This window comes from Oreochromis aureus, linkage group 17, assembly GCF_013358895.1.
Source record: "Oreochromis aureus strain Israel breed Guangdong linkage group 17, ZZ_aureus, whole genome shotgun sequence".
Classification (NCBI taxonomy): Eukaryota; Metazoa; Chordata; class Actinopteri; order Cichliformes; family Cichlidae; genus Oreochromis; species Oreochromis aureus.
The window spans coordinates 10479180-10503940 of record NC_052958.1 but is presented as its reverse complement, the minus strand read 5'-3'; the positions used below and the strand labels follow the sequence as shown (position 1 = coordinate 10503940).

Genomic DNA, 24761 nt, shown 5'->3' with positions numbered 1-24761 from the left:
GTTGTTTGGTACCGGGCCACGAGAGTTGAGGTTCGGGTGTGAAATTTATGGTTTTCAGGGTTTTTATTGGTTTTGTAGCGTTAATTCGGTTTCCCTGGGTCTTTTCCCGTGTGTTATGGATAAATCTTCTTTCTTGCTGGTACCAGTGCTGGTTTTATTTTGTTGTATTTATCCGTGACACCTTAAAGGCCGGTTCGTGAAAATATTGTTGGAAATAAACCGGTCCGTGGTGCAAAAAAGGTTTGGGACCGCTAAGTTACAATGAAGAACATAGTCATAATGTATACTAGATGGGCTCATGCTCGAAGTGACTCATCTACCACACCCATTTTCATCCATTTTCTTAACAACTTATCTGATTTTGGGTCATAAGGGGGCTGAAGCCTATCCCCAACCTGCACAGGTTGCCGGTCTATGACAGCGCTAAGGTAGAGAGAGACCACATAACCTAACAAGCCTGCCTTTAGACTGTTGGTGAAAGCCAGAGTACTAATAGAGAAGATCCAAGATCCACAATGAACACCCGGAGACGACCACCGGATTCAAACCCATAACCTTAATGTGAGGCAAACACTAATGCCGTGCTGCCTCTTATATATAGTGTTTGCGTATTCTCCCCTGTCTGCATGGGTTCTGTCCGGGTGCTCTGGCTTCCCCCTACAGTCCAAAGACATGTAGGAGTGAATGGCTGTCGGTCTCTCTGTCTTAGCTCTGCAACAAACTGACGAGCAGTTTTACAACCGGATGATACATTTGCTTGGCAGTTTAAGAGACCATCTACTAGCCAAGACTTCATCGGTTGGGTCACTGAGATAGCACTTACAGAGCAGTGAAAGTCTACACCCACTACTGATGCTGATCCTGGACAAATATGTGCATTTTTGCTGGTGTGTATTTGTCTCAGAGGGTTCTGCGGAGGAAGAAAAGTCTTGATTTCACCATATAATGTGGCCATAGAGGGTTTTTTTTAATGCATCCCATCAGTGAGGCTAGCTGAATGTCTCTCTATGGAGTTCTTTCATAGAACAGTAAGAATCTGGTAGGCAGGCAGGGGAGTCTAATAAAGAAGCACAAACACACACACACTGACTCACAGTGCTGTATAAAATTATTTCTCCTTTGGGATTGTTTCATACTACAGTAAGATACTGAGAAGCACTGCGGCCCCATTAACCACACACACACACTGCATATGTTGGCTATTGGAGGCTGTGTAATACAAGAAAAACATGTAGACACATATTTGCTGTATGCCTTAATGAAAGTCTTGCGAATACTTTCAGTGGTCTGTGTTTCTGTTCGTATTTTATCCCATAATTCCTCTGCCATTTTTCTTATAATAGAACTTAAAGAAAAGGAAACAACTCCTGTTATTTCTCTCCTAATGTCTTCCTCATATCGCCGTCATTCCTTCCATTCTTCGTGTCTGTTTCTCATTTGTCTTGTATTTGATCCGCAGAGCTCCACTGCAGGTCTGGAAAGTGTGGACAGTGATTTTTTTTTAAGCTTTCTGACAGAATAGTATGAATTACAAAGTGTGAGAGGACAGCTGTTACACATATGTTAAGTATGTTTGTAGAGCAGTAAAGCCAAATTTGGAGAATTTTCTTCAGATATTGCCATATTACACATCAGTCTGGGAGAGATAACGGCCTCACTGCACATCTGCCATCAGCAAATATAACTCAGAGCCAAAGAAAGAGGGCTTGAAATGCCGAATGTGTAGAATCTCTTCAGCCTTTTAACTCCAAGTGTTGTCGTTCCCTCTCTTTCCTTCTCGGTCTACCTCCCTTTCTCCTCCAGAGGGAAATGTTCAGTAATGTATTTTGTAATGGACTGTAACCTACTGGCAGGTCCTCCCTGGAAAATACTGTAACTGGAGCCATTTACAAAGCTGATAACCACCATGAATGAGTGTGAGTGTGTGTATGTATGTTTTTCTGTGTCGTAACCTATTTGTGTCTGCGTGTGTATGAGTGTGTTGTGCTGACTTGTGCTACCACACATTTAAAAGTGTATATTTGGTGTTTGTGTGTGTTAGGGTTAGGTTTAGCTGCTGGTGAGTATTGGCGATTCACTGGAAAAACACAAAATTGCTGAGACCTTTTCTGTCAGTTGTGTTTGCAGCAAATCAGGGAAGACTCTAAATCACAAGTGACAGCTCCTCTGATTTACTGTCACCTTTCATTGTTGCGTCAATGCCACTAAAGAATGGAGTACAATTTTTTTTCACAAAATCACTCCACCCAATCTGCTTTTAATGATCTTAACCTCGAAAGGATTCTCAAATTCCAGAGTAATTAAATTATGTTTTATTGTGAAGCTGTCAGTGTTTAAGTGACAACCAAATAAGTATTTTATAGTTAGAAAACATGCTAAAAGTGACTAGGACAAGTAGGTAACAGGTAAGCAACAGCTTAAAGCTGTACTCCAATGCTGACGCAAAGAGGCTTGGTAGCTCAAGCTGGATAACATGGCGAATTTATTCTTAATAGTCTTACTTTTTTTTCCAAGTTTGTATTCTCTGTACGTTTATTGTACTCTGCTACAACCCAGAATGTGCATTTAGCACAAACTTACAATTTAGACCCAATAGCTGGGTCAGATCAAGGGCACATTCTCACCATAAACAAACTACTCTGGAGTTCATTTGGAACCAGGGTTCCTCCAAAGCGTCTTGGTGCAGTTGATTTGGTTTGTGCCCAAGTGCGATTATCATGTTCATATCTGCACAGATAAATTGCACCAAGAGGGAAAACAAACCAGAGTTAACGGACCTTGGAGGTGAACAACAAAAGGCGGGAAAGAAAACAGATTATCAATTCTACAATCAAAACCAAGATAATCTTAACTCAGACAATAATGTTGACCACTACTGGGAGATATAACCACATGGACAATGTAGCAGATGTACTGCCTGGCACAAGATGAAGCTTTAAATGGGTGGGGGGTATAGCAGTTTGAGTATACTCAAGTGTACATTGCTGCAACACCAGGGTGACGGACAACTTTTCAGCAATAAAAAATGGAACAAGACACAGAGACATGGAGCACAAGTAAAGTCTAGACTTGACTAAGCCTGCATGCTCCAGAGAAAATACAGGTTTTCCTTACAGCTTGCTGCCTGGGGAATCAACAAACAGTAAAGCAATGGCAAAAGAAAATGAAGAAACCAGAACAAGATTACACTGCAATGACACTGGCTGTACCATTACCATTAAGGCCTCAGTAAAGTTGTGCATTCCTGCTGCTGTTGCCAACATGTTTCAAAAGGCACAACTTTTATTTTAAAGATGAATGGTCTCTGCATTCAGTTTGAGTCACACTTTTTCAACTTTCATTATTGCTCAACAACTAGTTGGGGAGCTTTTGGAGATAGGTCGACTTCAACAATTCACAAGTGACCAAAGCAGGCACAAGGTTTTTGGTGTAGCACCATGTACCTCTTTGTGACCAATTTCACCTTGCAACCACTCGCCAACTGGTTGGGGAATACGTCCTTCCCTAGCCAGTAATGGCTGACACCGTGTTGCTAGTTGTTTTAAGGACTTTGAGTATCTTGGATAGACATACACACATAGACAAGCAGAAAAAAATAAGTAATATGCAAAATAAAAATTAAGTGACACAAGATCAAATTGAGAAAAATATAAAAAATTGTAGATGAAGTGTTTGGCAACACAAAAACCATTATTGTTTTTCCTGCTATATTTATCTGATGATCTCGTATCATCATTCATTTATTGATATTCACTGACTTCACCACATAACATTTTGTGTAAAATGAATGTATATAATAAAACCCCAAACCTGAGGCAAATTCACATTGATATTCTTGTTCTTCTAGTTCTTGTGTGTAAAAAGTGAAGACGTGACGAGGTTAAAAAAGTTGAGGAAGAGTTCAGAGAGAGAGAGAGGAAGATGTTACTGCGCTGAGGATCCTGTCAATGAAACACATGGGTTGTGTTTGTGTGTGGGTATGCTGAGTGACGATGAGCACAGCTCGCAGAGTGTGGACAGACGCTGCTGGGATTAAATATACTTTACCCACACACACACTAACAGCCCTCTTAAAATGCTTCCTCTGCACTTAAATCCTAGTATTCCCCAAGGAGAACAGTGTGTGTCAGCATGCCTTATCTCTGTGTGTGTGTGTGTGTGTGTGCCCTGGGAGGTCTCGTGTCATGCGCCCAGAATGCATGTATCTGTTTTGCTCATCTGCACTTATATAGTCAGACGTTCGGCAAGAAATGATGCTTTTTTAAGAGAATCGGCTTTCTACTTCTGAGTTCATAATAGCCATTACCTGTGGATTAGTGGGGATTAATATGTTCTTCCAGTATTCTGTTTACTCGTGAGCATGACAGTCTACCAACAAAATATGTTTTTATATATATGTTCACCTCTTTCCTCTGTCTATTTTTCCATTAATTAATTAGTCTTTCATTAATCTTAATGTCTGAATTAGCCAAAACTAATTTTACTTTACACTGAAGTAAACTTTGCCCTAAACATACAGTCTGTGGTGTCTGAAATCACTTGATATTGCTTTGCATTGCCCTATTTTCATATTTCTTGCCATTATATTTTCTTGTTTGTAATTTATTTGAACTCCTACTACTTCCAAGCACTTTGCAACTTGTTCTCTAATGTGTGCCTTTGAGTTTTGGTATATATTTCTCCTGTTTGCTATTTATTCCTCCTGTCTACTATTTATATTTTATTCTGGCACAGTTGTACATGTACAGTGACAATAAAGGGCTGTTCTAGTCTATTCTATGAAATCTGTTATCTTTGCTTTTTGACCCTGTAAAAAATTTTTTTTAGTGTTAAAATTACAGGTTTGTGAAAAAACAGCTGCAAAAAATAAAAACAACTGATTTGTAGGGAAGTGATTTGAGAAAGGGTGTGCTATAAATCAAGTTCAACATAGCCAGGCTTTTTTTGTGTTTTTGTGCCAGGCTCAAAAAAAACTTAAAACTCTTGTCAGAAAAGAGCAGCTCTCTTTTTTTTACCTGGCTTTTTACCATGGTAAAATGCTGAACATGGTAACTATGCTGGGGATTATGTCTTTTAAGCGTATTATAGATTCTTTACTAGAAACCGCTTATGGGGATATCATCAGGGAATGTGTGTGCATTAACTTTTTGAAAGCAGACTCAAAGTCTCAATTACACATCCATCAGTGCCTCATCAGGCAAGCTGTAAGAAGACTTTTACCAAGCTAACAAATACTGAAACTATGCATATATCACTGATATTTTTATTTGATTTGATTACTTTTTTTCAATTCATGAAATTATTTCAGTTAATTGGATTTTTTTACATTTATTTTTAGTTTCATTTCCATAAACTACAATAACCTTGGTGCACACAGTGGATCAGCTGCTGTAGGTGCAGTGTTTGTGGAAACTGAGCACATTGTTTTTCTTTAAATGAACTACTTTAAATGGTTTTCTCGGCTGAAAACTGCCCATGAGGGTCTTCTTTCAGTCTCAGCTACAACTGTGACAGTATGCAATTAAAAACAGTGCACTGATCCTCATTATTAGAAGCGCTTTCTCCGGCTTTCTCTCAGTGTGCCTCTGTTTCATTTTCTTTGTCTTACTTATCTTACATTTGCCCATCACTGCATGTCCATCTGGTTTCCCCTCTAGTATTCTTGCAAAATCGTTATTATGGGGAATTTTGTTTTGTTCATGTTTGTTTTGCTATTTTTTATACACTAAAACAAAAAAAAGAATAAATTTTTTGTTTTCCTCCTTCAGATTCTTTCTCCTCTCCTGGATCTTAATCAGAATCGCAGTAAGCTGAAGCTGTACATCAGTCACCTGACCTCACTCTGTCAGGAGCGAGACCCAATCATATTGAAAGATTTCGCCCCGCCCCCCGCCTATCACCGCTCTGACTCCGCCTCCTGGCATACGCAGCTGCACAGCATGACGCAGGAACAGGTGAGGACTCCTGGGTGCATTCTGAGTGAGAGATGAGAGGGAGGAAAAAATGAAATGCAACGACATCAGTCATTCCTGCGGTTCAAAAAAAGTGTTTGTGTGTGTAAGAAAAAGGGGGAAAAAGAGCGAGAGCGTGTTCTATTTTTGAGAAGCGTGGAGGAAAAAAAGCGATAATATTTAGTCGCTCCTCATTTATCAATTCTTTAAAACTCTCCACTGTGTGTTTGTGTGCTTGCCTTTACATGCTGTACGTGTTGACATGCACGAGGTTGCATGCTTTTTCTTGTTGCGAGTGTGCAGATGTGCGTGTGTTTGCATGTAGGAGTAGGGGCACACACTTGGGCTTGGCTGGCAGGTTTTTGGCGCTGCTTTTGACATTATTGAAAAGATTTACTCCAGCAGGTCACCTGACGACAAGCGCCTGGCTGCGGAACAAAAACCGTTTCAGACATTTTATTTTACTGGGAGTAAACTCTGTTTCAAGCTTTTGGCAGCAGGGAAAGGGTTGGTTCGTATACAGTGCAGAGTAAGGAGGGGAGAGAAGTATATTTATTTCACTGTCAAAAGAGTTGTCATCTTTGAGAGGGAGGAAAGCAACGGGAAGGGAATCAAGGATAACGAAAGAAAAGGTGAGGCTTCGAGAAAGTTAAAGAAACACTGGCTAACCTTGCTTGCTTAGACGTTGCTGCATTATCATGGCAACCAGCTGTGTTTTCAGATATTCAATATAAACAGTATATTATTAAATTTAAAAAACTGTGGCCCTCTGTGGCTTCCTCTGTCTCCCTCTCTGTCTTTTTCTCCATATTGAAAACGTATCAGGCAATGCATGGTCGCTACATGTGGTATGCATTGAAGAACGTAACTTTAGACACACTCGCAGAGCTACGTGACAGAGTGTGTGGTTGGGGTACAGCGGGACTAGTTTTCTACAGTCTGTATGAAAGCCCTTTTTGTGTCTTAATGCAAGGAAGTGTCTCCGTTAAGCACAAAGTGTTTCAAAAACACTGCTGCATGGTGTCAATTTAAATAAACTTTCGATATGTAAAATTAACTTCTCATTTAATCACAGGTACATTAAATGAACAAAGAAATGGTCTGGAGGCCTTTCGTGGACATTTTTCACCATCAGCCTGCTTTCATAAAAAAAAAAAAGCAGACTGTTCTGTGGTCTAGTGGCTGAAGATCTACATTTTCAAAAGAAAAACATACTCTATTAAAACTGATTATGTGGGCAGCTGTGAAAGCTTATCTAACGAGGCTGAATGTAGCCTGCAGTATTTTATTCCTAACTTATATTTATAAAAACATTTTCAGAATATTGAAAACATTTGTACCAAACTGCGCTCACGGCCACATCCAAGTCAAATCTACAACAGAGGAAAAAAGAGCTTAATAGACCAACCTACCCAATTCACCGCAAATGACTTTTTTCTTTTTTCCATTAACCATTTTCATGGCAGGGTGCAATGTTTTGATTTTTGTTATTTTTCTGGCTTTTGCACATTCATTTTGCTGCAGTGGCAAAATCAACTCCTAGAATAGAGTTACAAAAAAAAATCGCTGTGCCTGTCTTTACTGTAGTCAAACTTATCCATGCATTATTATAAAGTAGCTGTATATGTGGTGATTATCACACATACACGTAAGGTTACCAATCTTCATGTAACATGAAGCTGAAGAAGAAATTTAATACCAGATGCAACTGCCCTTGAAGTGGAACTTTGGTACTTATCCCTTATTTTCTGTCACACATATGTTGATCCTCAACAATGTGGCCAAAGTTTCAAATAATGGGGTCAGTATATCTTCACATAATCCACGCGAGCCACAATTCAGACTTCACTCTGCTCTAAACACTCTGTTTTACACAGTTGGATGTGTAGGTTGGTAAAGAGAGAGCGGATATTCTTAATATAGTCATCTCAGGCACACAGCTCTGGTTTGGCACAGAGGGCCCACACACCTGCTGCTCAAACCTTCCGTTTATGTGGATCAGCCAACCAGAACGAAGCTAAAGGAGAGGTGGAGGAGCTATATTAACTTTTTTCAGAACTAATTAAGTAACTAATAAGCTCTCCTTTAACCTGTTTGGATTTTTCCATAAAAAACAATAAAGCCTTTACATGAATGTCTTTTAATTCCTGCACTGGGAAGTGAGGCTGGAGTTCATGAAAAGCTGAGCTAAAGGGCCCTATAGATGTTAACTCATAGGGGGCTTAGACTAGTGACAGAGTCCTCTGTACACCACCACTGGAGATCAGTGTGTTTAGAAGTGGGTCAGCTGTTATCTCGAACATGTTTACAACTCTTTCAGAACACGTTAATGGTGACTGATGTGTGAGGTACAGATCTGTTAGAGGAACGTGGTATTTAATGCTAAAGAGTGACAGTGTTACTGTGAGTTCCTTCGAGGGTGTTTTACTCATAAAGGTGGGAAGACTGTTTTACTGTGGATGGACAATAACTGCTGTGCTTCGCCTTTCAGCCTCTTGGAGACATCATTAAATTCATAGAGAGAAAGCCCTGAGTGTGTCACTCTCCTCTGTGTGTCCAGGGTGGTGAACTGTTGTGTGATAGAGTTCATATCTGCTGTGCTTTCCATGCAGCCCCACAGATTTTTTTTATTTTATATTGGATTAAATTGCGGTTTTCTTGCTTTCCTTAGAAGTTAATTAAGTTATTTTTATGCTGTAGACAAGCCCAAGGGGTATTTATTCCTAAAAGCCTGTCTTTCTTTGACATCCTTAGTGATGTGTGGCTAACTGTTGAATAAGCAATTACACCCACTCCCAACCCTGTTTGGTCACTGGAAGCTCTAAGTTATGAATGATGCTCTGGTGTGTACTGAGGAAAGTGTTTCCACACTGAGTACAGCAGAGACCAGGGCTGGGGTTCACTGGACTTTACTCTATATGTGAGGGTTACATGTTCTGTACAGTGGTCATCCGCTAAATGGATAGGTATAAAATTATGCACAGACTTCTGACCTTTCTCCTAGCACTGACAGCAGATTGGCAGATTTGGTTTGTGCTGTTTTAAAATAAATATGGGGTTCAAATGATTTGTAAATCAGAGTCCCACTTTTTTTAGAAATGCAGTTGTACTCATTAGTTATTTTTTATACTGTTTTTAGTGGGATGTTTCCATTAACAACATCACAGTTTGAATCTTTCTTCTTCTTCCTCCCTTTTTCTGGAAACCCACCCATATTCAGGCACCACTTGGCGCCATGTGTTTTTTTTTTTTATTGTTGTTTTTTTTAAAGACCCCAACCCTGCCTATGTACAATCACAGACACACACTGCCAGTCTTTCATTCAGGCCCGTGTTTCTCGTTTTCCTTCATCATGTGTCAGCATCACCCTGGCTGACCCTCTTAATGCGCACACAGACTCCCTCCAGACCACCATGTTCCAGTGTGCCAGCCTCTCTTCTCTGTCTTGTGGTGAGTGTGTGTGTTTTACAAGCCTCTCCCTGGCTCTGTTAAAATGCCTGGCACTCTGTAAACCCATTAGGCTCACACTAAAATAGCATGTAAAACCCATAGATGCAGACAAAATCTCACAGGCGGAAACCTACATGTCTGGCACCCACATATGGATTAACATGAATGCACAGCAATCATGACTGACCATTGGAGGCTTGTCTATCTTGCTGTGTGCTTCTGTAATGTGGCGCAAACTCAAAACTTTTACTAACACTCTGCTGTGCTGCTTATCCCCCAAAAATGCACAATACAAATATGGAAAAAACACAACGATTTATAAATCTATAAACACTATATTTAATTTAAAATTGTAAAAACAAAAAGGCAAAACGAAGGAAGTTTTTCAGCAATCATCAGCGTCGTTTAAGACAAACAATCACAGCATATAAAAGCCAGGTGAGCTCCCATTACCAATCAGAAATCAGAGCTGTAATTACATAATGAAAAACACCGGCAGAAAAAATGTGCCAAAGGTAGCAGACGCGTGCCAACAATCCTAATCATAATACACTCCTACAGTTCTACAAAAATAGTATCAACACACAACCAGCAAACACAACAGTATTAAAACCACTGGGGTAGGAAACGTAAACAGAAAAATGTGTTTCCACTAAAGTTATCAGACATCAGAAAATACATAAACAATCTGAAGAAAAGCTCGTACATGAAATATCACAAGAAAAACCAAATCACTAAAACAGCTGCACAATAGCTCTTGATTCAAGCTTTTAGGGGGTTTCTGTGTGTAGTGCCTGAAACCAGTCTGCAACCCTTTGTAGTAAATGATTGTATACTTTCTATACCTTGGAATTTATGGGAACTCCAATATTTCCAGCTGCATTAAAATGCTTTCATCAACATTTCTTATATCGCTTTTGTGCTCAGAGATTCTGAATTTTAGGTCACGAGACCATTTCAACAAGTAAACAACAAATTTGGTTCTCTAAGAAACTAGATTTTTGATTTTCTACTTCCTTCCAGTGTAAGCGGTGTAGAAAAGCATCCTCTTTGATCACAGCAGTGGATACAATTTAACATGGGATTCACGATCAAGCTTTATAGTGACTGTTACTACAATGTAAAATATTGTTTCGGCGAACTAAATTATGCTAAAGCTGAAATGCTGGGGTAGACAACGTATTTTTTCAGTGGGCTGAGTTTCATGCTTTACAAAATCCAACCCGTGGTGGCAGACTTTAGACATTCACAAGTCTTTCAGGCAGGATCAGTCAGTGGTAAAGCTAAAGAGCGATAAGGTCAGTATATGAGGTAAACTGTTATTGGTAAACAGAGATGAAAGGATGAAGTGGGTAATCAAGTGTATATATTCATGCTTGTCTGGTGGAAGGAGAGAGTTGTAGAAAGAGGGCTCTTTTATTTCAAAATATGACATTTTGTGGGTTTTTTAATGTTCTGATTTTAGATGCATCTTGTGTGTTTCAGTGTGTCATCCTCTGGCATCACTGCTTTGATCAATCGACTGCATTTTTCAGATCTGACAAGTATGAAGGCTTTGTCAAAATCACTCCCCGTTTTCTACATAGTGGACTACATTTATTGTATTTATTTCAGCGTCTGTGTGAATTTTTCATTACACGGTGGCCAAAAATAATTCACAGCAAGACTGAAACTTGTGTCCATGTCATAAATACTGCAGTTGCTGGCATTTAATGGACATGTAGCTGTTGGTGATGATGCAATTTCAGGATGAGAAGTGATAAACGTGTCTGAAATCTCAATTCACAATTGAGACACAAGTTTTTATTTTGTGTCAAATAGCTCTTGTCTGACAAAAACTTACTGGACAAAAATACTTCTCAATACCTAAATATTTGATAAAAGTATTTGTCACTTTACACCTACAGGAGCTGCTTCCCTATGGAAAGAAGCTCCCAGTGCACAATTTATGTGCTGATGTTAATGACAGGGGACTCAGTCATGCAGTTAGTAGAGCATCTGCGACTTCTATCCACTACGCGCCTCAGGATTCAGAGAAAATGGTCATCTACTTTGAGGCTGAGCTGCTGTGGTTCCTCAACACTTCCACTTTGCAATTATACCACTTACAGATGATTGTGGAATATCTAGGAGGAAAGAACTTTCAAAAACTGTCTGATTGTGACAGAAGCATCTTATTACAATACCACACTCGAATTCAGTGAGTAAGTCTTAATCTTTCACAAATCTTTGTAAAGGCAGACAGCATGGTTAGGTGCTTGTTTTTTACACTTGTGGCAATGAGTGAAAACACCTGAATTCAAAGTTTAAGAGGCATAAGCCCATACCTTTCACCAAAAGCTAATTTATTAAGAAGCTCAGAACAGCGAGAGATATATAGGGCATATAAATCTCATGCATGTGTTGAAGTAGTGTGGACTGATACATGTTATAAAATGAAAGAGCATTTGTTCCCTAAGATGTGCAAGTGACGTTTAAAATGGTTAAAAAAATAACACACTTGAAGTTTTGTTTGTTCATTTTTAAAGCACAGCTGCTGTAAAACTATGTGATTGCACACTCACAGCTGCTGTTTTTAGTTCAGTTGTGTTTTTGTGAGGTGTAAAAGCAGTAGAAGTAGATCTGTACCTTAACTTTTAATACTTTAATGTTTTAAAAAAAATAAATTTTAGTGTTTTTTCTTTCTTTTAAGTGCAGTATTATGTCTTTTTTGTGGCAGTTGTGCATTGTTTTTTTGTGCTTTTATATTGTTCTTTTTGTGGGCGATTTCTTCAGAACCTGTCAGTAAACCAATTTTCCCAGCAGGGACAACAAAATGACTGAACTGAACTGAACCGAAGAGCTTTTGCAAATGAGGCCATTCGTTTGAATTTGACATTTGAGTGACTGGGCCCTCTCTCGTATCCACTGTTCTGACATTTACTCAGTGAAAGTGTTAGACTAATGAAACTTAACATTATCCAGGTCAGCCTTTTACGTGTCATCTTTCAGCTAAGCTAAGCACAGTAGTGAGCTTTTAGCGAAAGGCCAGTTTCAGTAATGATGATGGATCTGCCGGAGACATTTATTTTGCTCTTCTGTTTCTGTGTGTTTGTTTCCATCTCTCTCTTTAACCTCGGCTGAACTACAAAAGTAACAATGATTCCAATAGCGAGGTTTTACTAAAAGAGCTGTTTTCTGTGCCATAGTCATAATAATAACCTTTATGACTCAATGACGTCTCTAACAAGCACTGAAGAGAACTGGCGTCATATTCTTCCACACACTCGCGCGTGCACACACAGGAAGGCTTTCTCTCACGCGCTCTCTCTGGCCTACGTCTGGCTATAAGAGTGAAGGTATAAGGATCGCTTGGCTGTTTGTTTACGGCTGTTTGTCTAACTGTTTGAGTATTTGAAAGAACCGTCAAGGTCAAGTTTGTTGTATATTTGTCTAAAACTATGAGATTGTGTAAGTGTGTGAGTCTTTTTAAGCCCATACTGAAGACATTTGCGCGTGTTAGGTCCTGTAAAAAAAAAAAAATGTATTAAGTGTTATTGGCCGAGTTGGACATTTTATCACTGCTCTTATGAATCCTGCTTGAATTGTCAGCCCATGACACTCTATCTGCTAAAACTCAAACGGCTCCCAGTGAGTGGCTGCGACTGTTTCTTAGCCAACTCAAACTAGAGAAACACCACGAAAACCGAGTCCTCATATTTACGACTCTACAACTCATTGTAATGAAAGAAAACACCGCACAATTACACACTTCAAATGTCTTTGTTGTTACAGTGTGATCTCCAAATAATAAGCTTGTCAGAGAGAAATGAGCTTTCTCTTTGCTTGTTTTTTAAGTTATACAACAAGTAATCTGTGAGGTTTCCACAGCCTCACAGTTGTTAAATCTACTAAAGTGACTCATGGCTTTTTAACAAACTTCCACTGAAATGGAGCAGTACCACTCTGCTCCTGCAGCCCGAGACATGTCGCTTTTGTAAAGAAGAGAAAACTAAAGACTCTGTAGCTGTTATGTGGAGATAAGAGCAGTGAAATTAGTAGTTCTAAATATAATTGACAGTGTTATCTCTCAAATTAGGATTAATTAGCCCTTTTAAATGACTTTAAAGCTGTGCTAGATAACTTGGCCCTCTAGTGATTCTAAATGGTATTGCAGCAGGTTTTGTCGGTAAGACACAAGTGCTTAGCTGTCTTGTTTTCCTCGTACCCTAGCAACCAACATCAACAAAGAAGAAATAACTTTGGTCGCTACTTAGAAGCATCCTTAAAAATTTAGTCATACGTTGTCATAGATACTCCTTTTTTTTACATACATAAGTAGTATCTGTGAGCATTTTCTTTGTTTACATTAGCATTGCCTCAATTGATCCGAAGTTCTGCTACTTGATATCACGTTAGTCGACATGCTAACCCTTACTTTTTCTCTAACCCATAAACAGAATTCACAGGTCAGTGTGTTTCTGGCTGTTTATTGTTTTTGGATCACAAATCATGCTAACTGATGGTTGGCAGCATAGCTAACTCTCAGCAATACAAAATCAAAAAAAAAAGAATTACTTTCAGAGGCTCCCTTATTCACAAGGGGTTACCACAGCGAGTAGCTTCACATGTTTGTATGCTGGATACCAACAGGGACTGATGTCTCTTCCTGCAATCAAACCAGGGACCCTTTGCTTGTTAGGAGGAATCAGTGGTACTGAATCATAATACTTATGGGTTGCATCTGTGCAGCATGTAGTTACATTGCACGGGAAGTCCACGTCAGGTTTCGCGGTAGGCTTTCAGAGGGGTTTGCAGTTATGACATAGAAGATGTTCGCTGGAGCAAACATCTGGTAAGGACTTTTACATATCGCTTATACTATTAGACTCTTGTGGTGAAAGCAGTGTGCAGCACATTGTGATAAATTAAGAAAATGTGAGAAAATTACTGTGGCATTGCCTTCTGAAGATAGGCTAATAGACTTACAGCTAACCTGGGTTTGTTTGTGCAGTTGCTGACATACTTCCCCTTTAGCATGGGAAAATTCCAGCATGGTGGCAGCACTAAAAGAAAGATTTATAGGCAACCAATCTAAACACTGATTTTTCAGTAGAGATTTCATAATAACAAGTTAAAGCAAAAATGCTCTTTAACTAAAACTTTGAAGTCTCTTCAGAGGTACAAATTAGGTTTCAAATGCACACTATCATGTTTTTTCAGTTCTACACCCTGATGCCCTGTAGCAAATTGATGCCGTCTTCACAGACCACGTGTCTGTTTTAGGACCCATCGTGGTTTTAAGGTCACCGATTGGAAGACTTTTGATGGACAGGACATACAAAAACAGGACAGGGTTGAGCTGGAACTTTAACATCACAACTGATAATGCAGAGCGTGACTACAGTACAACAATGGCAGTGATAGCCCAGTTGTGAGAATGTGTATCTGTTTATGCTGAATTTGAACATCCACTGTGAGCTTTTTTTAAAGTGTACTTTATAGACTGTAGGTGTGGTGATAGTTTCCCAGTGTAACTACTTTTCCTGTCTGCTTGTCGTTCTGTTTTGTGGCTTTGTCTTTCATAATAGTTTAGTGTGAATGTGCAGCCTCCAGCGAACAGTCGCGGCTGGAGATTATTTAAGTTGTTGTTTTCATGGATCCAATTCTCTTAAAAGCCCAGAGGTGGATTCTTTAAATTTTGCTCACTCAGCCTAAAGAATAAACCAGTTACTGTCACTGTAAACCTGGCCATTGTTTGTTTTGTTCAGTTCATTTCAATCATATAAACTTTTACATACGCTATTATTCAAGTCTGGGTGGATAGGGTGTAAACTGCAACTTGACTCTATATATGGTGGAAGGATGCAACCACAGAAAGCTGAACTTTGAGAGTTTCACAACTCAGAATTGTTACTTAGATTGCTGCAAGATTAGATTAGATTAGATGGAAGTAGATGGTTTTAATCTCGATTTACTTGGGAAGTTGTTTTGCTTGCGGCTTCATCTGAGCTTTTTGATTAATTAGCTATAAATCAAAGCGCATCTGTCTGTGTTTAAATGAAGTTGTAAGACGGGAGTTGAGTAGTAGATGAGAGAGAGGAGGAGGGGGTGGAGAGGAGACGTTTGGGAGCTGAGCAGACATTTAGGCTCATCTATTTGTGTCGCATTGTGGTCTGGGGTCTCTCTAAGCTTTCATTAGGCAGCTCTGCTTCCTGCTCGAGGATGATTGTTTTTTCTCTAAACACGACACTGAGGTCCTCAGCAATCATTACACACACACACACACACACACACACACACACACACACACATGAAGCTGTGTATCCATGACTTCAGAGGACAATGCATCACATTAATTTCATGCTAAATTACCATAACCATTACTTGACTCATCTTTACCCTCTCCTTAAACCACGTTTTCATACTAGGGAAGTTCCACAGTGTAACAGTATACACACTTTGATGTCCTCACAGTGTAAGTAAAGTGCACAGTATATACTTAGAAATACAGCTAAAAAGACATACATATGCCCGAGCCTCTGCACCTTTTTCACAGTCACACACACACATTGGCCTTCGTCAGTCATTACAGACAAGCTGCTGGTTTTTATGCAGATTTATTGAATGCAGTCTTAATGGCTTTACCAGTCGTTCTCTTTTTACATGCATTTGTCATTTCCTGTCTTTCACTTCTTTTACCCTTGATCTCCGCCTGTCTTTGTTTTATCACTTTCTCCTCCCTCTTCTGTCTTTTTACTCTCCTCTCTTGCTTTTCTCTGTTCTTTGAAATATATTTTTTCCCACTCCACACTCTGCTATTGTCACTCACCCTTGCTGAGTCTCCACCACCTTTCTCTTTCTCTCTCCATTTTCGCTCTGCCTTCGATCTCTACCTCTCTTTTCCACTTTTATCTTTTTCTTTCTTCCCCCTTTTTCTTGATAAGAAGCAGCAGGTGAAGGTCAAAGATGTCAATTCAAACACAACAAAATATGCAAATAAAATGCTTTCTACTCAAAGATTTTTTATTTCTATTTGAAGCATTTTTTTTTTTATTTACTATTTTTTTTTTACAGTGGCTGCTATTGTCAAAGTGCAGCTTAATGCATTTGTGCTGCTATTCCTTCACCAGCTTTAGCTTCCTTTTGATGCTCTATAGCCATGCTGCAGGAATTTATTTAAGTACAGCCATAAAAACATTTTACACAGATTTCTGTGGAACAATTAATTTTGTGCAGATGTCATACTTTCACTGCTTTATGCAAGCAGACAAAAAAGCGCATATGTGTGTGTTTGTGTGTGTGTTTTTTATTAAGGAAGAATTGTAAATGAAGTTTTGTACAGTGGAATATGATTCTCCGGCATGGCATTGACTGCAAAGAAAAAACTGTGTTAACTGATAGCTATACAGTTTTTTTAATCATGCAAGACACACACCTCCTCTTACTTCAGTTGCGCTTGTTCTTATTCAAAATGATATGTGGCTTTATATTTTTCCTCATGTGTTACTACAGATACATGTTGACATCATAAATAAAAAGACTTGACTTCCTAGGAGTTTTTAAGTGTTTTGATGAGTGAGTCAGTATGCCATGCTATGAGCTGTAATACTAATTTAAAACTAAAGTAATATATTAAAAAATTCGAGCACCTATAGGTTTAAAAACAGCGAGTGTGAGTACCACACAGGTTCTTTACGTCTTTTTCTCAGCTCTGTTCTAAGATTTTTGCCTGGCCGCAGTCTAATGTGAGGAAAACTGCTCAATATAAAGCTTTTAGATATTTTAATATAAATTGCCCAGCTTTGGAAAAGTGCTTTGGACCCTCCTTAGCTTGCTTAGTGTCTTTCTTTTATAAAAGCATATTCATTTTTTTAAACATCCAGGCTTATTTTTTTGCACCTTTGCATTGCATGTAAAGTAGCACTTTTATTTTAACAAGAAAACCAAATCAAACCAAAGAATTAATAAATAAATAAATTCTTGTACAACCTTAGAACTGTGGATTATTTTATATTGGCCTACTGGGAGGTTACACCTACAGTATATACAGTCAATGCTGCAGTCTGTTTCTGCTGCTTATTTCTGCAGCCATTAGTGTTGTAAGTCCAGCCGCGTATAGTCACTCCTCTAGGGCCGATTAAGGTTTTAGGTCTCGCTCTGCAAGTTTGGTTCCCTTTAAAAGTCTCCCACTGTTACAGTTACCACACATATATTCAAAAGCACCTTTATCGGAAGGTTTGAGGGCTCCCAGATTTGAGTGTCCCTCCCAAGAAACTCCTCCCAGACTCTGAGCTTGTAAATATGAATATGTTCCTGTAGTCAATTTGGCTGATTATATAACCTAATAAAATAAAATTACCAAGTGATGTTGAATCGACTGAAAAACACTTCCCATGATTTTTTTCTTTATAAAACTGCGGTGCTTGAACGGTGCAGTATTTTAGTCCTCAAGGAACAGTTTAAGGCACAAGTCCTCAAGCTCTATTCCCACTGCAGCTTGTTAGCTCGTGTTATTAGCTGAGCTGCCTGGGCAGGAAAGCACACACACACACACACACACACTTTGGTGCTTTTGGGCTTGGCGCAGTAAAGGCAGCCAACTTCTAAAGCAGTCTACATACAGTATAAGCCGGTTAGAGTATAATGGTTTAAATAGAGACGGGCAGAGAGACAGGGATTATGACCGTCTGTGTAGGCCTGTTATACTTTATCCCTTTGCTGTTCCTCATAAAGGAGTTTCTGTAGCACCACTCAGAGAAGCTCCATAAACCGTCTGTGATTGCATCTTTACTTCCTGCGTTTATGCTCTTGCGGGATATTATTAGGTAAAAATTTGCTCACTAGACTTTTTCTGTATCCCGACATTACCAATCAGTCTCCAGTGTTGTTTCAAGCAGATTATATCATTAATGCAAAAACAACCGTTTCACCTTTTACCCTAAACATTTCCTGCCTTTTTGCAGCGCTGTACTTTTTTCTGTCAGTTGTAACATGTTAATGTTCTTGCAGTTTGTGTTTTTTATCGTTACACTTTATCAGCAAACTGTTAAGAATGAACTTTCTACTTTTGTTTTTTAGCTCTAAATGTCCTGCCAGTCCTAGACATGCAATATCTGCAAAAAAAGAAACAAATATACAGTACTGTACGAAATAAAAATATACAGAGCTTAACACATTTATTAGATCAGCTGTTATAAAAACAAGAAAACACACATATTTTAGAAATCTGTCATAAACTAATTTAAAACTATAAAAATAATATTGTTATTTATTATTTTAAAAAGCTACATTTACATTTTTATATCCAGATTTGAGCTGGCACACTGGACTTCTCTGAGAAGTCAGAAATTATTTAAATTAAATTAAATTTTTTAAGCATAACAATCAACAGCTAAACAACAGAAAAAAATAAAATGTACTATTTTTTCAGCTTTTTTTGTATAAAAATAAATAAAAATTGATGGAAAACAACAATAATTCTATTTTAGCATTAAAATATGACAGATTAACCATTGCAAAAACATCAAAAATAGGTTTTGGTAATCACCAATGCTGTTAATTTAAGGCAGCTGTGGCATAAGCGTTAGACTGGGTGGAGATCTAATAAATGTGTTAAACACGGTATTTTTCTTTTTGTTTTAACTGCTCTGTTTGTTGTTGTTTTTTACTATATTAAGCACTAATTGTATTGTACATCGGCCTTTCTCTACCCTCGATTTTTTAAACTCATTTTTATGTGAAGGATCTGTGTTGAATTTACACAGAAATTCAATGAAAAGACATTAAATTGTTTTTGCTTTCTCCACCTTAGCCCCTCTATAATGAAATTAAGACTGCTGATCACTAATGTCAGTTCCTGACACAATAACGCCAAAAAAAGGGAACAAATAACAAAAAGTGGCTCCAGATACGATTGTACTGTATGTATAGTTCTTTTTGAACTCCCCGTAATGAAGTGGAGTTCTTAATTGAGACGATCTAGACAAGAGCATAAAGTCGAGCTTAGTTTACAAGCTGCATCCATAGACTTCTGGTCTCATAATCATCTCTAACTTAAAAACTGTAGTAACTAAGCAGAAGATGCTGGTGTGTCTGCAGCAGGCAGTTGTTCTGCTTACAGATACTAATGCATTCTAGTTATATATTTGTTCTTCTGTGTCTTTTTGCCTCTTTGCTGTTTGATCGTTTCTCTCTCTCTGTTAATCTCAGCACGGCTATCTCTACGGTTTCTTTAGAAAATATAAGCATTCCTTTGCAGGTCCAATCTTTGCAGTGTGTGTCAAAGGGTCAGTGCGCACACACCGTACCTCACCCTGATTCTCATGCTGATAACCAGCGTGCGCGCTTCTGTGTGTGTGCATGATAGATAGTAATCCATCACCATAATGGAGCTTTAATGGCTGCAGTAAAATCATCTTCGGCAAACTCTCTGTCTATTGCACCAACACACATCTTACGTGTACCTCTGTCTACCTTGTCTACCTCTCTGTTTCCCACAATCCTCTCTGCCACTCCATAAATCAGACCTCAAGCTTACAGCGTTTGCTTTAGCCTCAAGCTGTGCACTGACACACACCTGGCATGTCAAAACCCAAACCACTGGATCACACACCAATTCACCAACACCTACACTTATAAACACACACATACATGCATGTGCATACACACACAAACACGCACACAGTTACAAGAGTCATGAATCTGGAAAATTTTTCCCACTTTCATTATTTCGTCTGCATTTCTCTCTGACCACACACTGTGATTGCATGAGACACGATCCATGGGAGCTTACAACCAAAACATCCAAGCTAGTACCTCATACCTGGAAACTGTTTATATTTAATTTCTTTGGGTCATTAACGACTTTTGGATTATGTATAGCAAGAGAGGAAGTCTATTGCTTGGCAACAAAGAGACTTTTTCTTCCCCTACCGAGTATTAAATTTTGATCATTTTCTAAAGAAAGCTGGGTTTTGTTTTTCTAGTTTTGGCCATCATTCATCATATCAGTCATGATATCAGTTATGAGAATATTTTTCTCCCTGGGTTAATTGTAACAATTTAAGAATGTTGCAACTCAGCTTTTTAATGGAGACCATTATACTTGCAGGCATGAAAAAAGGGGGGAAGCAAGAGGGGAATCAAGGTCATCTTGACATTGGTTTTTGTTTTCATTACTGAAAGAGGGGATCATATTAGAGATTTCCTTACAGTCGGTCACAAAATAATTTCAGTCAGGGCCACTTTGGTCAAAAGAAGATTGTTATTCCATGTGCAGCAATTTACATTTGGCAGTACAGTTTTGTTCTATGCAGAGAAAAGCGGTTAGACCTTTGGTACTGAACAGAGCAGGCATCACAAAAATCTGAACATTATTAAGACACAATGAAAAGAAGAAACATGTAGAAGTAGGTTGCAAAGCAGCTTGCAGAGGAAACAGCAACTCCAGACAGGCTAAAGTGACTTAAATAACATACCGTATATGACTTTTACCAATAGGCAGTGTGGGTTATCAATAACATCGACCCTATTAGCTAGTGTACCAGGGACCTTAATTATAAATCTGTTAATATAATTAAACTATTATAATTAGTAGCTATATCCTCAGTCATCCATCTCACGATAGTGCTTGACTCAAAGGCAAGTGGATTTCTTTTAGGTTCTTTAAGATGACCTCTTAAAGAAACTCTTTAAGACCTCTCGAAAGCCTTCTATAGTTTTAAAAGCTGGTGAGGAGTCCCAGGTATTTAACCTCTAGTGGGACATGTCAGGACATCTTTGTGAATCATTGCCCACCCTACTGCCATGTAAGTTGTTAAAGTCAAATGGTTGAGGGTGGACTGGCAGTGAGATCGCCTGGGAAGGGCTCTCTTGGTGTCGTAGGCTATCACCTCTCTCCAGTCATCTGTTTTCTCTGCTTCACGGCACAGCATGCACGACACTGCACAACTTGCAGTGAGGTGTGCCAGGACCTATACATAAGAGGACCAAACAACCACTCCATAGGTCTATGGTACGTCATAGGAGAAACTGCTCTTACATTGTAGATGTTCAGATTTTGGATAGTTTGGATAGTTTGACATAGTTGGTCATCTGTGTCTAACTGGATCAACCAATGTTGAGCAGAACAGAAGAGGTAGACTACGACAACAAATGTATGCCCTTGTAAAAAGTGCATTTTGGTGTATCTCACAGAATTACAGTATACAATTTCGGATAGAGTGTAAGAAGACGCTGGTTATTGTAATTAGTCACAAACACGAAAATTAAGGAACAGACGATTTTCTAAACTGAAGTGTAACAAATGTTGCAGCATTGTAAAGTTTGTTACAATCACCAGTCCAGTAATGACAGACTAAATGTCAAAAACAAGCTCCAGATTGTGCACATCAAAATTTTCCTAAAGCTGGTTTTACATAAAAGCAGCCGATGACCACAGAGTCGACTGTTCTACATGATGTGATATGTTCTTATGGACACAAGAGGCACTGAATTTATAAAACTAAATGTGCAAATTATTACAGCTTTTCTGGTGTTCGTTAAGTAAGATGATTGAGGTGGTAGCCAACATGCTTTTTTGATTTCCCCAAGACATTGCTGATCAATTTTATGCCTAAAAACACATGAGTCATGGATTGTGCTATAACTTAATATCAAAACAGCGTGGCTCTTGTTTTTTTTATCGTCATCCTGTTTTTAAGTTGTGTTTAACCCATTAATTTCAGATTTTTGGGCACTTTTTGAAGTCTTTTTCCTCAGGTGTAGGTCAAGGTTGTCTGAGTCAGAAAGCAGATGGAGGAGACAGATACTAAACTATTTATCTCTTCTCAGTTGTCTTACACTCTTATCTTTACTGCTGTGTTTTTCTGGGTGATTGCAACTAAAATGCAAGGCCGTTAAGCTAAATCACCTGCAAACACCATCCGTGTAGAAAAGTGTAACGGGGCTTTCTGATTCTTCTAACAATAGTGTGCAAGGACATTGGCCAGAGTAAGAATGAGGACAGCAAATCAGTGGAAATGATAAAAAAAAATCAAGGTGCAGATAATGAGGGCAGATAGAACAGAGAGAGAGATAAGTGATAAAAGTTGGACTATGTGCTCGGAAATCATCACTCTGTTCGACAGCTCATCACTTCCACGCAACCGTGATTCATCAGAGGCCTGAACGAACGTGTCAAAATTATTCCATAGACCTCCAAAGTTGTTGTTTTGCAAAGCATCTGTTTTCTGCTTACATCACCTGGAAAGACTGAATAAGTCATTAATTTTTTTGTTGTTGTTTTTGCTGTGGGGGGTTGTTCCCTGCTGTCTGAAACTAATGGGGCTTTCCGAATATGCCAAATTGAACCAGACTTGCTCAGTCTCTCCATTTCTGTCCCATTCTCTTCTTGCATATTACTTTGATTATCTTCTCCCATTATATGCATTCTTTGCCTGTCAGACTTTCTTTTTGGCTCTACGAAATACTATGTTTTAGTTTAGGTAGCTTGGTCTCCTCTCAGCTTCTGGGTTCCGACTTGGAGTTTTGCATGTTCTCCTTGTGCCTGTGTGGGTTTTTTCCATGCACTGCAGTTAAGTGAAACTAGATAAGATGCAGTGATAGTAGGGAACAGGTAGAAGACAGCCTGGACAAATGAGGGATGAAATTCAGTAGAAGCGAGACAGAATAGATGTGTGTGAATGAAAGGGAGGCAGGTGCAACAGTGAAGATGCAAGGAGTAGAGGTAGTGAAGGCAGGTGAGTGTAAATACGTGAAGTCAGCCGTACAAAGCAACTGACAGTGCACAAAAGAGGTAAAGAAGAGAGTGCAGACAGGGTGGAGTGGGTGGAGACGAATGTCAGGGGTGATTTGTGACAGATGGATAGCAGCAGGACTGAAAGGCAAGGTTTACAAGATGGTGGTGAGACCTGCTGTGATGTATGGTTTGAAGCAAAAAGCCAGGAGGCAGAGCTGGTGGCAGAGTTGAAGATGCTAGGGTTTTTTTTATTAAGTGACAAAGACGGACAGGTATAAGCATATCAAAGGGACAACTCAGGTTGAGAGGCAAGGCTGAGATGGTTTGGACAAGAGCAGAGGTGGGATAGTGGCTGTATCATATAAAGGATGTTAAAGCTGGGGTTGCAAGGCAAGAGGAAAACCACAGAGAAGGTTCATGATTGTAGCGAAGAAGCACATGCAGAGGAGGGTTGGTGTGACAAACGAGGATACTGGGGATAGGATGTGATGATGACAGATTATCTTCTGTGGTGACCCCTAAAAACAGAATAGGATGATGAGCTATAGTTTAATTGCTGGCATGAATGGTTTTCTGTCTCTGTGACTGAGTAGTAACCACCAATGTCATAGGCTCCACCAGGGAAAATGGATGGATGTACAACTAATAAAATTCAATACAAAATTGGATTCATATGAAAAGAGGGTTTTTTTTAACATCCTCGATGACATTTCAGCAGTTTACATTTTAACTTCCTGAAAGTTGGGGACTTGCATGCTAAACAAAAGAAGTTTCAAAACTGTGGTAAAAAGTTTAGCTCGTTGTCTTTCTGGTCCAAGTATTTAAACATAATTCCCAGATGCACATCTTGCATTTCCCAAAATGCAACTTGATAGTGTCTTTGATTAGCACTTTCATTGTCCCTTTATACACAACTGTGGCCTATTTCCAATAATTAATATAACAGCATGATATATGGATAATGACTTCCTTTTCCAAGTAATTTATTAGATAAATTCTCATTAATCAATAATAGTGTTATTACTTGCATCAGTTTTACACATAAAGAATAAAGCCACTGTGATATAAAATACCACTGAGATTTTCTGGCTAACAGATGAGAGCAGAGGGAAGAGGTTAAGACTTAACGAGGGAATATTTGCCAATATCTGACCCAGGCCTCACACACACATATACTCACACACAGACACAGACAAACATAAACGTGGGCTTGTGTTACATGGCCGTTTCAGCGGCTCTCGTATTGATACAGATGTATTGGTCATTAAGTCAGTTAGGTTTGACGTCTCAGCCCAACTGCAGCCAAAGAAAATAATATCAGCGCTCTGTCAGAGAAATTTTCCACTCTGTGTGAACACAAAGAACTACAATTTGGTGTTTCAGATTGAAGTCTGATGTGTGTGTGTTTGTTTGTGTGTCCTAAACCCTGCTCAGTGATCATCCATTGGACTGTTTTTTGCTTCTCATCAGTCAAAACACTAATAGAATAGTTTGGCTTTCTTCTTAGACATAACCACTTGCTAGTTAGCTTAGCAAGATATAGGTGTAAACAGCTACCCTGATTCTCGTTCAGTTTAATAGTTTATCAGCATATCACATTTGTGTTATCTCTGGAAATGTCAAATCATTCTAACCAACCA

The 24761-nt window shown here is 38.9% G+C and overlaps 1 protein-coding gene across 6 annotated transcripts in view; it reads left to right on the top strand.

Moving 5' to 3' along the window:
* LOC116309847 (ELKS/Rab6-interacting/CAST family member 1-like) overlaps nucleotides 1-24761 on the top strand; it is a 143558-nt gene that overhangs the window by 115756 nt on the left and 3041 nt on the right. For 4 of the 6 annotated variants that reach the window (XM_039601153.1, XM_031726562.2, XM_031726559.2 and 1 more), the window contains one exon: nucleotides 5769-5954. In XM_039601153.1, coding sequence (XP_039457087.1) covers nucleotides 5769-5954 — 186 coding nt within the window. Of the gene's footprint in view, nucleotides 1-5768; nucleotides 5955-24761 lie in introns of those variants that run through there. The other 2 variants (XR_004198664.2, XR_005608862.1) reach the window with 1 other exon arrangement.